At 38.2% G+C, this 17,098-nt stretch overlaps 1 protein-coding gene across 1 annotated transcript; it reads left to right on the top strand.

Moving 5' to 3' along the window:
* The first annotated feature begins 10,646 nt into the window (after positions 1-10,646).
* On the top strand, positions 10,647-17,098 carry LSM8 (LSM8 homolog, U6 small nuclear RNA associated). The gene is made up of 4 exons (XM_082662481.1): positions 10,647-10,758; positions 11,933-11,973; positions 14,584-14,711; positions 16,840-17,098. The coding sequence occupies exons 1-4, from the start codon at positions 10,728-10,730 to the stop codon at positions 16,928-16,930; spliced, it is 291 nt and encodes a 96-aa protein (XP_082518607.1). The 5' UTR covers positions 10,647-10,727; the 3' UTR covers positions 16,931-17,098.

Raw genomic sequence — 17,098 nt, 5'->3', positions numbered from 1 at the left:
CAAAACTGCACGGCATCAACTCACACAGCAGCATTCCCCGTGGGGTCAGACTGAAGCTACCCTCAGCGAAACCTAGCCTGCAAACTCACCCACGCTTGGTTTCTCCCCTTTCCCCTCTTGCTTCTCTCACTTCCTTACTGATTTCACTTGGAAACAATTCCTTAATAAATCACAAACAAATAAATCCTTGCTTCAAGCTGTACTTCTGGGGACTCTGTCCTAAGACACTCTTCTGAACAGAAAGGTCTATAAAGAGATCCCTGGACTCAGAGGGGGTAATATGATAGGGATAGTCTCACAAAAAGGTGGGGTAAACTGTCACCATCCCAACATGATTTGGGGAAGACTGGAGAAGCCTTTCTTTAAGTATTTGACTGCCACTAGTATTGGCAATGCCTACATGAGTGACTTATTCTGTAAGCTCTGGGCCTTTACAGAATAATTATCCCATACCCAATTACCCCAGTAAAGAGGCATGGGTAGCTCAAACCTTCCTCTCCATGACCAAAATCACCAAACCGAGTTTAGCCCAGGCTTCTGAATGCCACAACTAGATCACTGTGGTGTCAGGGAGAAAGATAAGCTCCTGTGCTACAGTCAGATAACGGGGTCATTCCTGTGCTTCATTTCCTGCTGCATCATGGAGCCTAACTGAAGCTTCAGGGCAGCAGCCTGGCTAAGGTACCAGAGACAGGTATTTCATTTTTGAGTAAACAACCTACTTTAAAGCAACTTTGGCGGCAGCAGTGACTGCTTACCCAGGTATATTTACAGAGGCCTGCACAGGTCTGTGGAGAGGGGCAGAAGCCCCATCCCATCCTTTGCATCATGTAAAAGATGATCAGATGAAATCAGATGATAAAGACTGCAGTTAGGCTATGGCTAGCCACAAACAAGTAGGACACAGGCCCCTTTGAAAGGAAGAAGTATTTATGATCTCTGTCTTAGTTTGGGTTCCCCCAAAAGCAGATCCTGAGGCAAGAATTCAAGTGCAAGTAGTTTATTTAGGGAAAGCCAGTAAGGGAGTGGAGAAGTGTTACAGGAAGGAAGGCAGTCGATGAAAGGTGCACTATACGCCAGCTACTCTGTTGAATGACTGGAGATAGCCCACCTGAATTATCCCACCTGGTTGATGAAGGGGATGAGGTATCTACAAACCTTCCTGTCAGTCACTGACTGAAGACGGCTTTCTGAGGAGGTTAATTCCCCAGCATTTCCAGCCTGCCACACATACATAGAAAAAGCCCTCAAACACAGATGCACATATCAACAACTCCAAGTCACTGGAGCACACTGAAATAGATTTGAAAGAATTAGAAAATGGTCATTATTATACACCTACTTACCTAAAAACTGAGCTGGAAGGGACATACAATTAGCTAGGTAAAAAGAATGACCAAGGCCTTGCATTTGCAGCACACCCAGAAAGGATGTGCAGGGAGGTTTAGGGCTCATGGTGGATTGACTTTCCAGCAGTTTTCACAGAATGCTTGGTAACATATTTAAAGTGAAAATAAAGTCAGTTGATGGGTTTGAAAAGGATGGGCTTTGCCATAAACTTTAAGTTAAATCTGCATCTCCAAGGTTTGAAAGAAAATACAGTTAAAGCACATAAACAAAATACTATGTGACAGGAATTACATTCTTTATAATTAATAAATTTATAATACAAAAACTTAGGATTTTAAAGTAAGCTTGGATAAGGAGGTTTCAGTTAAAAATTTTTTTTTAGTTTAAAAAAATTTAGAAGCTAAAAGAACAAAAAAAGTGTTTGAAGATTACTGTAGCTTACTGCTAACACTATGCTTCCAGAATGTTTCTAGAGTCAGAATTCCTAGTTGCCAGCTTGAAAGCAGAAACCTGCTTGAGCTGATTCAAGCAGGAAGGGAAGTAATTGAAGGATATTCAGGAGCTCACATAATTGTGAGACAGGCTGCAGAACAAGATTCAGAAGTTACATAACCACATAGCACATCCCAAACACACAGCAAAACTGGGTTAGTACCCTGTGGACACCACTGCAAAACAATACAGACTGAAGCTTGCATGCCCCATACTGCTGATGTGCCCATGTGCCCTGGATGCCACCAGGAGTATTAACGGCATGGCTCCTTCATGAAATTGCTCTTGCTGCAGCTGTGTGACCACAAGAGCGCGTTCTCTGTAAGTCAGGTAGTCATAAACAGCCTAGATCTCTCTTGCTATAAGAAAGAGCAAAAAACGTACCTGATATAATGAGCTCTGTTGTCCCACCCAAACTCATAAAGAAGGGAATTCTCAAGAAGTTAAGAGAGCTCTGATGTTGAACAGCTGAAAAACAATAATAAACACCCCTGACAAACGGTTGTCTTTAATTTGAATTACCACCTTTTGTTTTTCAAAACAACTCTCTGCTGAGAATTTCTTTTAATCCATTGTGTTATGACGTCTGTGGTTTTTAATTTAGTTTCTGATGCATATGTTAAAATGCAGATCGTTATTTTCTGTCATTATTTTTATGCATGAAAAATCCCACTGCAGGAGTTATCACATGGGGTAATGACTTGGAAAACATTTCTTCGGTTCCACAGTGACATTCCAACAACAGGAAGGAAGGGAGAGAGGGAGGAGACACCACAGACATTCTTCTAAAGTCTTATATATCTGAGTTTTGGCTTCTTTGTTATTCATGATGCAAATTCAGAAAAATGGAGGGATCATATCTCAAAGCTGGTCAAAAATGGGCATTATGGTCATATCTGAGGCTGACCAGGATGATGAATTAGCTCACTTTCCTGGTGGAAGAATGAGTGGTGCAAACTTTGTAGAGGACAATTTGGTAATGTGCATATAAAAGCTTTAGAAATCTCATTTGTTGACATTAGAGAACAGAGGTCTGTACAATTTCTGTAAAGAGCCAGATACTAATTATTTTGTGGGCCATATGGTTTCTGTCACAACTACTCAGCTCTGCCATTGTCATCCAAAAGCAGCCAGCAGAGATAATACATAAATTAATAGGTATGGCTGTGTTCCAATAAAACTTTATTTACAAAACAAATTGTAAATTTTGTAGTCTGAGGGCTACAGTTTGCCAACCCCCGTTAGAGGTGTTTAATATTAACAACTCAGATGCCTAATACGGAAGAAAAAATAAAATAAATGCACCAGAGGCATTTATTGTTGAATAAGATTTTTTAAATTGTTGAATCTGCCTCTTTGTAACTGTCCTAAGTGCCCACACCGGGGCCATTAACTTTAAATGACCTACCTCTTGTTTATATCACCGTCTTTATTTTGTCATTCTATTGGGCATTTCCCTTGGACAACAGTGTTAAAATTGCAGTGGAGCTGGACTGCTTAGGTTCAAAGATTGGCTTTGTTATTTACTAACAAAATGACTTTGGGGAAAATAAAACCCAGAGAAGAAACCAGCAGAACCACGAACATGTTCACAAGTGAGACGGAGGCTGAGAAGAACACCACTGAATGCCTCATCAAGACTTAAGATTTCAGTAAAGGTTGAACACGCACCCCTCCTCCTTGCCCTGACAGCCTCCACCTTACGATAATACCAGTATAATGGGTAAGAAACACACATGAAGTAAATGGTAATCTAGGTTAAAGAAACGCATGCTTTACACCGAATCTCACTGTGGAGGAAATTATAGGGAGAAATTTAGAAAGACTTTGTGCCACAGAGAAAGACGGTCATGAGCAGTAGTACTTAAATTGTTCATAAAGGGTCAAATATTCTCCAAATCTCCTAGGTATAGTACAGCTACTTTCCTCAATGACTTTCTTTAGTCAAAATCCAGGAAGATAATAAATTAAGTGGTTGCATTATCTCCATTAATTTTCTATCGCTGTCATAACGAATTATCTCAAATTTTGTGGCTTAAAACAAGAAAACTTTATCGTTTTTACATTCAATAGGTCAGAAGTCTGGTATGGGTCTGACTGGACTAAAATCAAGGTGTTGGCAGAATGTGTTCCTTTCTGGAGGCTCTAAAGGAGAATCTATTTCCTGTTCACTTGGTTTACTGGCAGAATTCAGTATGCTTGCCTTTGTGGGACCAAGATACCTGATTTCTTGCTGGCTGTAAACTAAGGGCTGTTTCCAGCTAAAGACAACCAGCTGAAGTCCTTGGCTCCTGGCCCTCTTTCTCCAGCTTCAGAGCCATCAACAGTGGAACCAGTCATCATACACATCTCTCAGACCCACTCTCCTGCCTCCCTCTTCCAGTTTTAAGGATCCAAGTGATTAGAGTAGGGCCCACCCAGATAATCCAGAATATTCTCCCCACCCCAAGGTCTTTAACCTTAATTACATCTGCAAAATCCCTTTTGCCATATAAGGTAACAATCACAGGTTCCAGGAATTTGGATGTGGACATCCTTGGGGGGCCATTATTCTGCCTACCACAATATCCTATTCGCTTTTGCTATTCTTCCCAGAGGTACTGATATCTGAAAAATATCGAGCTGCCTTTGAGTATATTCTTGGATATCAATTCCTTCTGATCTTTGAAAAAGTCTGCCTTACAAAGGCAGACAATGACATATCCATGGATATGGGCTGATGATCTGTAGATATAGACTCAAATTTTGTTTTGTGAGTAAAAGTTACTTTATTACTAATTACTGTAAAGAGCACTGAACTAGAATCTAGGAGGCCTTCACTGTAGGCTCTGCTATGTAACCCTCAGAGTCACTCAGCTTCTTTGGGACTCAGTTTCCTATCTACAAAATGAGAGAAGTGGACTTGGAAATCCCTAGATTTCCTTCTAGCTCTTAAAATCTAGATCCATGGTTTGAAAAAAGAAAAAAAAAAATGGTAGAGGTGGGAGTGTAATTCTATTTTATGTATAAAACCAAATAATGGCAAAACTTATAAAATGAGAATTTTTCAGAAATAGTAAGGTAAAGCTTTGATTTTCTTTTACTCCATACATATTTTTATGTAATTCCAGGCATCTGCTTTCCATTAGTGACTCAAGGTAACTTAGTTTTTGTCAAGACAATTCTTATATACTTCACACTACCACACCATTTATCTTTCTGTACTTTCTCACATTATTCATACCTCACACCCTAACCTCAGTATATCAATAAATTAGCTTTGATCTCTCGCAATATAACGTCTGCAACAAGTCTAAATAAACCTGTTCTTTCAGTGTGGATTATACCGTCACGAGTGAGTTCACGTTGAAGATCACAGACTTATTAATTTCTGCCATCAACATCATTTTCCAAGTTTGTCACGCCAAAATCACAGTAAAAAGGACAGTACAAATTTTATCTGTACTGCAATCCAAGCCGCTAAAGACATTCATCTTTAAAAGACAAGCAAAAATAACAAAAACAGCAAGTCAAGCACTCAGCTTAAAACAATGCTGCTTAATCTGCTTTGCAATAGTGATTACATAAAAATGGTAATTTACACACACAAACACACAAAAGAGATTGAAAAGGCTGAGGTCTGGGTGCTCCACTGGATTAGCTGTACTCTTCACATACTATTTAAATAAAGCTGCCCCAAGCGGTATGAATTCAAGCATCCTCTTAGGGCAAAGTCAGAGGTGACAATACCTGCCTACCTCAACCACAGGAGGAGATAAGTAAAATAGGGGCAGGTTAACCAAAGTCCAGATCTGAAGTGGAATATCAGAAGTCTGTTGTGCTACAGCACTGTCTGGTGTAATATGAATCAGCTCACATGTGACTGTTAAACAGGGGAGTAATGTTGGAATAGTGCAGAAAGCAGGGTGGTACATACATAATTTTTCCTAGCAATTTAATGTCTTGTGCTACCAAGAACCAACAGCTGAATATAAAGTCACACAGCTGACTGCACGACCACTCCTGGTCTGGAGAAATACAGTACCCAAATGACACCTGTTCACTGTGTGGCATCCTATTCTTCCCTCGGTTTAGCTCAGCCATGTGCTCCATTTTGATAGTGCTTATTTTGCATTTCTCCTAGATCTGCACAAAAGCAACAACAGACAATGGGTCAGAGCCATCTGTCTCTGGCATCTCTATATTTCCTGCAAACTTTACAACTGCAAAGTTTACAGCTGCAACGTCTGAGGATGATGCTCTCCTGCCCTTGCTTCCATCACTCAGCAGTGTCAATTCTTCCATATACCATCATTTTTCAAGCCCCCTTCAACTTTTTTTAAAGGTAAAACTCTCTAAGTTACTATAGCATTTCTTGTTAGGAATTTCACATGTCCTTTTAAATGTGCTATTCTCATTTGGATTGTTATTGTCTCTGTTAATGCTGTCCAGTGGTTCCCAAACTTTGCTCATGTTACCATCACTTGTGGAGCTTTTAGAATCCTGATGCCCAGGCTCTCCTCACACCATTTAATTCAGAATGTCTGCGAGTGGGAACCAGGGCATCAGTAGCTTTCAGAGATCCCCAGCTGTTTTCAATGAGCAGCAAAGTTTGAGAACCACTGCTCTAGTTCAGTTGTTCAGGGTTTGAGCGGTCTTTGCCAGACCTATTTTTTCCCTGAGGTCTGTTATTTTAAGTGAGCTATTTTTTTGAATGTGAGGATTTTCAGGAATGTACATGTCACATTGTAGCTGAAATGCTTATATTACTGTTTCAAGTTTCCAAAATATAAATAATGTAAAGAATGCATACACGTATATGTAAGTATTTTATTAATATGCATTATCCTTTATAAACGACACAGTGGGCTTCCTGAGATAGACTGGTTCTCCAGATGTTTAGGGTAAAGTGTTATGCCACTGCTAGTGAACCCAGCATGTCTGGTGGCCTCACCACTGGCTGCTGCACAGTATGTGTCACACCTACACAGTTCTACAGCTTGGCCCCATGTACTTTATTAACAAGCAGCCCTGTCTTTTCCTGGGTCTCCCTACTCTTGCCATTCTGCCAGTTCACCAACCACTATCACTGTGCTGCCTGTGATTTGCTGTCTGCCTCCCTGCCTTTCTTAACCACTATCTTTGAATCACGTCTTCCGCCTTTCCATTCCTACTGCTACAAATCAGAAACTCACACGTGGAGTCCGGCTAGCCTTCTAATCCTCACTTCCTACCTCCACTGTAAATAATTAATGTCAGATTAATTTTCCTAAAGTGCATTTGTACTTTTTCTCAAGCCCCAATTTAAGTCTTACCTTTTTCATAAAACGTCCAAGATTCTAACACATATCCACCTTCCCCTTCCTTAAGCAATTAAAATGTGCACTGTTCAATTTATCCAATCAGAAAAAAAGGCAGTGAGCAAAATAATGCAGTAGAACAAGCTCTGGGACTGAGTAAAAGGTTACCTGTGATGTAATCTATGTCCATGAGCAATAATAACTGACATGAATCGAGTGCTTACTATATGCTAGTCTTTACAAGAATCACTTTTAGTCTTCCAACAATTTGATGATGTAAGTACCATCATTTCTCCATTTTACAGATGAGAAAACAGAGGCAAGAAGGTTAAGTAATCCACTCAAAGTCCCACAGGATCCAAATCCAAACAGGCTAGCTCCTGAGATAGTGTTCTTAATCACAATCCTATACTGCTTCTCGATTAGCAAGTTTAATTTTTCCCATCCCTTAAAAAATGGTGTTAAAAATGCCTGTCTTAATACCTTAAAAGGAAAAAAAACCCCATAATATATGAAAAACACTTTGTAATTTATACTGTTAAATGAACTAATATTTCCACATCAATTACCTTTCTTTATATTTTGGGATCTCTATTATTTTTCCATACACTATTTCATAATTAGAGCTCTGTACCTGTTCAGGAATTTCCTTGTAAGGAGATACCAGGGTTTATTTATGTCCTTTTCTGCCTTGGAGAACCCTAGAAAGATCTATTCAATATATACTGCTGATTGGTTGACACTTTTGGAACTTATAGGAATACAAATCAATAAAAATAAAAGCTCATATCAAATTAGGTTAAAAGCAGTATTTTAATTTTCCAATAATTATCGTCATTTTTTCCCCATAAACCATTCACAGTAAAGTGCAAATTCAGTTTCCTCAGAATCTAGTATGAGTATGATTCTTCAGGTTAATGAAAGAATACAGGATACAAAGGGAGGTGAGTTATGCCCTGCTTCTCAGGAGAATCATTAACCAGAGAAAGATCCACTTTACATACCTTGGTTTCTACTAATGCAGCGGTTCCCAAACTTTTTGGCACCAGGGACCGTTTTCGGGGAGGACAACTTTTCCAAGGGTGGGGGAGGGGTGATTCAGGCGGTAAGGCGAGCGAGGGGGAGCCATGGGGAGTGGCAGAGGAAGCTTCGCTGGCTCGCCCACCAACAGCTCACCTCCTGCTGTGCGGTCCGGTTCCTAACAGGCCCTGGACCGGTAGCGGCACCGCAGGCCAGGGGTTTGGGGACCCTTGTACTAATGGAAGGTAACTCCAGGAATGTCAGATATCTAGGGAACTCCTTTCTACCCTTTTCCATCTCTTTTCAGCCCTATTTTTGATAAATCTTGGCTGTTGTTCTAGATACGTGCCGTTGGATTACTAATGAGAGAGAGATTCATGAGTGGGTTGGGAAACATAAGAAATACTGAGCCAATCATAAGTGAACTAAATATAAAAAATTTTAGTTATCTGCTCAAAGTTTTGATTCAGAACTAATGGCATAAAATGAGTGCTCCATTAATAAAACAAAAAACATTCCAGCATACTTTTACTCCTCAGTAAAGAGTGACAGAGTATGGGTAGCGCTTTGAGAGATTTTTGAATTAAGCTCAAAATCTCACGGTACCCCTACTTAACTTTTTAGTTGTCAGATGTTTATATTATATCATTTCCCCCTGTTGGAACTTTAACTTAATTTTCCATTATGAGGTGTTGAACTCTCTATGTCCGTGTACTTCCAAGGTCACAACGCTAATTTAGATAAATCACATATGTAATGTTTGCATCCAGATGTAACTCATTTTTGTCTTATTAAAGACTTTTCTTTATCCATAGGCTCTCTCCACATCTGTGATCATTAGTGACTACAGAAAACATAGTTTTAAGACGAATGTAAAAATTTTCAAACCAAAGAGATTTTGTGATGCTCCATAAACACTGCACATCTGTCATTTATCTGGCATATTAATTTAATGGAAACCACACAAGGTCATAAACTTGTATTATGATGAAATTAGTTCTGTAAGTTACTATATAATGTAAATGAACATTTTCACATATAAACACACTCTAAGAGATGAAACACTACATGGGTTATTGATTTTAAATACTTGGCACATTATTTTTAAAAAATTCCTTACTAATGATACCTCATTTATCACTAATTAGTACTTCGGTTTTTTGTTCAATGTCTAACATTTGCAAACCACACAATATCTTCATTTTTTTAATTTATGGAAGATACTTTCATTTACCCGCCCTCCAGCATCCACCCCCCCCCAAAAAAAAAAAACGGGACATGCACCACCTAATTCCTGACTACATGTGGTTTCGAACAGGTCAGAGTACGTTTAAGTATATAAAATATTAAACATTTGGGAGTGATCTGTAGGTAATTTTGTGGGTATGCTGTAATGAAAACATATGCTGGATTTTTCAGAAGAAAACTGCTGACATTGCAAGAGTTTTCAAATCCTCAATTCTTCAGTTAAGAAATCACAAGTCTAACTGAAATCATAAGGCAATTTTGTACAAAGGGGAAATAACTCTCACTGGTATTTTGTACATAGATTTTTTCCTAACTTCAAGTCCTTTGAAGTTAGGGTACCACAGTAAAATAAATGACGTTTTCTAACACATATAAATACCCCAAATGATAAATGTAGCAGGATCTAAGGAAACTGAGGCCCAAATGAGTTGACGTTGCTTGTGCAAGGACACCCACACGATATGGTTAGCAGTGTTGGACTAGAACCGTCTGGTCCTTATTTAGAAGGCTCTTCCAGAATCAGTCCTTTCCAGGACTGCGCAGCAGACCTGCAGGCCTTTTAGTTACTAATTTCACCCTGAGGGGAGGGAGGCTGTGGCGTGGTAAAGGGAAGACTGTTTTCTAAGGGAGACTCACACTTTTCTGTTTGGATTGTTTCTTACATAAATGAGTAACAACGCCTCCGCGATGGAGCACTTTTAGAGGCAAATGCAAACTGTGCGAACATGCTTTTTGTTGCTGTGTTCTCCAGGCGTATATACCATATGGTTACAACGTGTGCAACTTTGCCCTAGGCCATTTAGCTTCTAGAAGGTTAATTTTCGGCCCTGTGGCAGGAAATTAGGGATTCCACTTCCCCGCATCTACACTTCATACCAGAACAGCACTCATCTATTTCACGTGTGACGAAAACACCTTATTCCGTTGTCTCCCGCCTTGCCCGTCTTTTCTCAATATTTCCCCTTCGTAACTTCTGCCACATGGCCTTCCACTCCGCTATGAAGCCCGCTCGCCCACCGTCTCCCCACTACCCCACCTTCCGAAGGCTTCTTCCTTTCTTCCACCGCCTGCTCTCTTTGTCCCTCTCGGCTTCCGACAACACCGCCCAGAAGCACAGTAGAAATATACTGCGCACGCGCATTAAAACTAGTCGTCGCTTAGCCTCTTGGGGATGGTTGGCCGGGCTCTTTCAGTCTCTGATTCGCGGAGGCAGCAGTGCGGTACTCTCGCGGTATTTGCTGCCGCCAGTCGGCGGGAGCCGCCGCTAGTTCCTGGCGGGCTGTTTTAGCTCCTCTTGTCGCCGGTCCTGCTGTGTTGCCAGCTGCCGGGCCGAGCATCATGACGTCTGCCTTGGAGAACTACATCAACCGTATCCTCGAGCCGGCCACCACAGGCATTTGCTGGTGCTGTGGCGAGTCCCGCGCCTGCACCAGAGAGGACCGGTGCTGGAGAGGCAGGGGGTCGGGATCGGCGGGCGGTTGCGATACCCGGCAGCTGCGGGGCCCGGTATGCGGGTGCAGGGGTTAAGGATCTGGGACCCACCAATCCCGCCCCTGGGGCTGGAACCTGCCACTTGTACGGGCCCAAGGTGTCTTTTATTTTTAATCAAAAAAAAAAAACCCCACCAACGTGGTTATTCCAAACTTTTCCGTGTCTCTATAGAAATCAGCTATTGATTCATTCTTCCTGTTTCCCTGGGGCCTATACGTTCAGGTTTGGGAATAAGAGGAACAGTTTAACTAGCGGCAACGATGGTCGTGTAAATCTATGTGTTTTATTCATAGGCTTTGCTCGTTGTTCGAGGATAGCAAAAACTTTACAGATGGTGCAAAAATTGAATATCTGCCCCTTTACAAGTTGAAATCTCAACTTCTTTGTTGATGGAATTAAAATAATGCTTGCTATTGTAATGGATCGTTTTGAGGGACAAATAACTTTAAAAAGCCCATGTGAATTACCCTATACAGCTGTTACTGTTTTAAAGTCTAGGAACGGAACACTGCATTGTGCTCTCATGTACAAATTTGGGACAAAAGTGAAATGCCAAAGGCTTTTAATGATGCAAGCATATTGGTACCTGTGACATTGAATATAGCTTCTTTTCTTTTGAATTCCAGAAGCCAGGTCCTGGAAGACAGTGTCTTAACGTGCTTGAAATCATTCAACATTGATTAGCAACGATCCAATTTTCGTTTTAGAGATAAAGAAGTAGGTATAAGAAAGGGAGAAATATCTTGCTCAACTGTCAAATTGGCAGTATTCCCCAATAAGAAAAGAGTACCAAATACCCCAGCTGTTTTAAGATAGAATACACTGACCACACACAGAAAGGGATGCTTTTTCTGTTTTTTCCCTTCTTTAAATTGTGTAAATGTCACACCAAATTGAAGAACATAAAGTTTTTATGTTGTAAATGTGGCTGTGTTGAATAGTTATATCTTAATTCTGTTACCTTTTCCTAGTAATTTAAACCATTTCCTTACCAGATTTTAAGTTTTCAGTTTACATGCGCTGAGATACGCTTTCCTTGATTCAGTTATCAGGAACTGTTGCTGTCATTACTTCTGATGGGAGAATGATTGTGGTAAGTATTTGGCATATTCATTCTCTGCTTTCTTGTAGGCTTATTGGTTGTTAATTTTTATGTACAACCTCTGATCTCTAATGACTAGGTACCACAGTACACCTGCATTGCAGTTTTCTTATGACTCAGGTCTTTATCTCTTTGATAAATAGCTGCCAATCCATATTTTTTTTCATTAATAAACATTGTAAGTTACATACAAGGCTTCTAGGAGCTAGGATGGGTAATAGATTCTGCCCTCAGAGAACTTCTAGTCTAGTCTGCAGATATCTGCCTGTATTTTATCATATTTATCTTCCTCCTCCATCTTTTATTTCCTCCCCCATTCAGTGTTCTGACAACCACTACCAGAATCATATAATTTTTTTGAAATTTTGTGTATGGTTCTTAGAAACTTTTTTAAGATTTAGATACTACATCTATAAAATAATGAACATTTAAGACTTGTATGGTGTTGATATTCTTCAGATATTCTTAGGTTGTATGATCTCTTGTTTTTTTGTAGAATGAATTATGATGAATGAATAAATTTATTTCATCTTATTTGTCCTTTTATCACAGTATCCCATTTTAATTCCAGAAAAATCTTGGATTCTCTCCTTGACCTGTTCCTTGATCTGAGGGATTTATCCCATGATTTGGGGCTACTTAATTTCTTCGTTTATAATTCATATGATTGTTCCAAAAAGTTTCCAAAAAGTTTTAAGGCTGCTAAACTTTCTCTATTGTCTAATTCCTATAGTTTAGTCTTTTATTTTCCCATTCTGCAGTTCTGTTTTTGTTTGTTTTGTTTTTAATCCTTGTGATTTTTTTCAGTGGATCCCTAAGTGACGATTACCAAAGTGTCAGACTTTGCCATTTATTAAACATATGTCATGTACCAGGCATGTTACGTGTGTTATCTCACTTAATCTCGGTACAGCTCTGTGAAAAAGAATTAACCCTGCATTCTAGGTTAGGAACCTAGCTCAGAAAAAGTGAGTTACTTTCCCAGAGTCACGTGGATATAAGTGGCAGAACCAAACTGGGATTTAAATTGAATTTGACTCCAAAAGCTAAGGCCAGTTGCCTTGCTTTCCTCTTAATCAAGAGAACAATCATGTTTTTGGTTTTGTTTTTAAGGTACTTCACATTGTATTGAGTCAAAAAATAAGGACAGTTTGAAATATTTTAATCTCATCTTAGAAGCCTATTGCTATTAACAAATATCTGTAAATAGTTTTTTATTTTGTAAAAACCTCAAGTTTAAATTTTCTTGTTTTTGTTAACAGGATAGATGATAAATTGGAAAATTACTTTAATTATAGAAGAAGGAAAGCCATTTAAAAAGAGCATTTTTAAGTACTAAAAGAGCATTTTTGAGTACTAAAGTTCAGTAGTTGTGTATTTCTTTGACACATGGTTCACTTTATAGAATAGTTGCATGTAAAATGAAGCCAAGAGGCTATGTATGGATGTGCTAGTTCAGTATAGTATATACAGTATAGTAAATACTCCATATTTTGTTTCTCTTCCTAACATTAACTAATGTTTCTCTTCCTAGCTAACATTTTATTTCACTCTAATTTTATATATTTTGAATTTTAAAACATGAAACTTTAATGAGAAATTTAACCAACCAAAACCAATGTAAATTGATGTTTTTCAGAAACTTGAATAGCATCTGAGTTACCATGTTGTAATAGGCCCATGTCTTCCTTTTTTAAGAACCATGATTCTTCATAAAATTTTCTCTGAATATATCCTTCAAGTGTTTGAGGTCCATCAAACACTTTGGCAGATACTAAGTACTCATTAAGCCTTAGCTATAACTACCAGTTGAAGTTTGTGTACTGATTTGAATCTCTGAAAAGTGGTAGATTATATTGCTTGTTCACAGTAGTATAATATAGAAGTTTAGTGGTCTGGCTTTGAAGCAAGCCTTTCATGGTTCAAATTCTAGCTCTGCTAATTTCTGCCCATGAAACCTTGAGGGATTACTTCTCTGTGCCTCAGATTTTCTTGTCTGAAGTGGGAATGTTTGTAGTATCTACCACAAAGGGTAGAGATTAATTGAGATAATGTGTGCAGCATGTTTACTAGCATGTAACATGAAGTGATACTGTTACATTGCTATAGCTGCTGTGTAGTGGACTATTTCCCTTAAGTTTCCCTTGTTTTAGTTTGTATCTTTAGAATATTAGCTCCTGGACTACCTGGGCTTTTATGCTACTTCCTTGGAAATAAACTAGTACATAGGTGTCCTTTGTAATTCTCAACAACGCTGCGCACTAGTCAGAAGTGTGGTGGGTTCCCCACCGCCCCTCTTAAAAAACCAAGAGGTAAGTTTGGTGCCTGTTGATCATAAAGAGGTATTGTATTTTATAGAGAACTTATATATATTTAAAATAGGTACTTCTCTTGGAGTACCTCACAACTAAAATGGTGTCATTGAATTAACACATTCAGGTAAACCAGAAATTTTGTCTTTTTCTCTTGAATGTTTTCTTTACAGGGAACACTGAAAGGTTTTGACCTTTCAGTGTCATTGAATTAAAATGGTGTCATTGAATTAACACATTCAGGTAAACCAGAATATTTGTCTTTTTCTCTTGAATGTTTTCTTTACAGGGAACACTGAAAGGTTTTGACCAGACCATTAATTTGATTTTGGATGAAAGCCATGAACGAGTGTTCAGCTCTTCACAGGGAGTAGAACAAGTGGTACTAGGTTTATACATCGTGAGAGGTGATAATGTGTAAGTAAAATATGTCTTTTTTAAAGGCAAGTTAAATATACTATAGGTGTACTGCCTTGCTATATGGAGAAGAGGTTTCTATCTACTGAGATTTGTCGATATTTCTAATAGCTAAGTAGCCCGGATAGGGTCCAGAAAGAGCCCTGCCTTACACTGAATACTTCATTGGAGAGGCTTCTTAAAATGTTCTTCCAAAGTACCCCTAATTCCAGAGGAACATAAATATACCTCCAGGGCCCAGGGCTAGGGTTTGAAAATGTCTTTGAAATCTCTTGTGTGAACAATTTTAAATAATGCTTTATAACATAGCTGTATTTATCCATTACTTACTTTTTTCTTCTAATTTTTTTAGTATAATTGGCTTACTTAAGATGTCCCATGTTTATGTTGTGGCCTCAGTTAACTTGTGGCATTGATATGGCAGTTTGAGAAGATATATTTTAGTGGTAGCAATTTAAGAAAAGTGCAACAGTGTAGAACAGTACTGTCCAATACAACTTTTGGGGATGATGGAAATGTTGGATATCTGCATTGTCCACTATGGTAGGTACTAGCTGTGTGTGTGGCCATTGAGTACTTGAAAAGTAGCTGGTGTGACTGAACAACTGAATTTTAGATTTTATTTAATTGTAATTAATTTTAATAGTCACATGTGGCTAGCAGCTTCTGTATTAGTGCAATTATAGAGGTTAGAAGAGTGTTGAATCAGTTTTCTAGTGAGTACTGTTTAAAATTAAAACATGGCTGGAAGGCAGCAAAAGATGTATTAGCATCTCAGATTATTTTTTTGGACAAGTAGGATATGGAAGATAAAGGAATACTTTACTCATTTTATTTGTTTGTCTTAAGAAAATCACCTTTAGATGTATAAATCATTTGATCTTTAATCAGAAGTTTATAAAATATTCTATAGAGATAATATTTAGGTGAAGTGAGCTGTAAAGGCGAACAGGTGGGGCCCAGGTCTCCTGACCAGAACAGCACTGATTGTTTATATTGGGGCTCTGCATAATAATTGATTTTAAGATGATTTCTCCTACTTTAATTTAAAAAAAAATTTTTTTTTTGAACTTCAATTAAAAAAAATTTTAAACATTGCTATAGACACAGTGGTATGCTGGAGCCAGCTTGTACTGGCTCACGGAAGCAGATTTTTATATTTTGGGGAATTTTGCAAGCTGGTTGGTTGATGTCTTTTTGGTAGCTTGAAATTGGCCATAGTGGGGGTAGCTGCACTATGGATAGCAGTCAACACTGCAAATCAGCCTCCTCCTTTTCCTTGGAGAGCTAGTTTTAAAACATTTTCCAGCACTCCACTGTCTTCCATAAGGATTTTAAATGATACTAAATTTTTAATGATGGAATTAAGATCTTGATATGTTTCATATTGAAAAAACTTAATATATTCTCCTAAAGTTTGGTACTTCCCATTTATTAGAGAACTGAAGACTGTATACAGTTTAAAGCAAAATCGGGCAAATTCTGTATAACATTTGTCTATAGAATTTACTTTCATTAAAACCAAACAAATTTAAACAACCAATTTTTTATGTAATAATGTTTCATACATGTCCCATGGTCTGGATGTAACAATGACTGTATCCAGCTAGAGAGCCATGGCTTGGTTACTTAGCATGGTATTAGTGAAAATAATGTTATAGGTGTTATGTTAGTGTTGAATCAAGGAAAAATTTGTTGGCTTTAACCCTTGCCAATCACAACAAAAAATCATTTGTTAGATACCTAAGTATCTGTTCTATTATTATCTTTATGTGTGAAGAATTGTACTTCTTTTTGGTGTTGGATTTAAATTGAGTCAACTGAGAAATCATGAAAGGGAAACTAATAGATTTTATATGTACCATTGATGGATTTAGTTCATTGAAGTTACTCAAATAAAGACTCGTGATCTAGTCACACTATATGCAGTCTGTTCTTTAATATTCGTTCCTGTAACAATGTTGCCTTCAATTTATTTGGGTTTTGTGACTTTAAAAGTATAATTCACAACCTTATGAAAATGTTTGTTTTTCACCTTAAGTAGTAGTTCTTTTATACTGTCTTGTCTCAGTTTTAATCAGAAATGAGATTGTTTTAACTGATTTTGTTTTCCCTTAAACAATTACAGTGCAGTCATTGGAGAAATTGATGAAGAGACAGATTCTGCACTTGATCTGGGGAATATTCGAGCAGAACCTCTGAACTCTGTAGCACACTAAGGATAAACTACATATATTGGACATCTGTAAATCTTTGTACAGAAACTGATTATTCTGAGGATGATGGGCAAAATTTTTATGAAAGTGTAATTGTGGATTTTGACTCCATATTGATTCATTGTAATATGATATGTAAATTAAAATATTTCTACATTTTCTTGGAAAAAA

The sequence above is a fragment of the Grampus griseus genome (assembly GCF_964374135.1).
Source record: "Grampus griseus genome assembly, chromosome: 9".
Classification (NCBI taxonomy): domain Eukaryota; kingdom Metazoa; phylum Chordata; class Mammalia; order Artiodactyla; family Delphinidae; genus Grampus; species Grampus griseus.
Note: the sequence above shows the minus strand (reverse complement) of the source record. Positions and strands in the feature narration are given on the sequence as shown.

Excerpts from the sequence above, each read along its gene's own strand:
- LSM8 (XM_082662481.1), top strand. The coding sequence starts at position 10,728 with ATGACGTCTGCCTTGGAGAACTACATCAACC. Across the intron at positions 10,759-11,932 it reads CTTGGAGAACTACATCAACC|GAACTGTTGCTGTCATTACT; the intron begins GTATCCTCGAGC and ends TTCAGTTATCAG. Across the intron at positions 11,974-14,583 it reads CTGATGGGAGAATGATTGTG|GGAACACTGAAAGGTTTTGA; the intron begins GTAAGTATTTGG and ends TTTTCTTTACAG.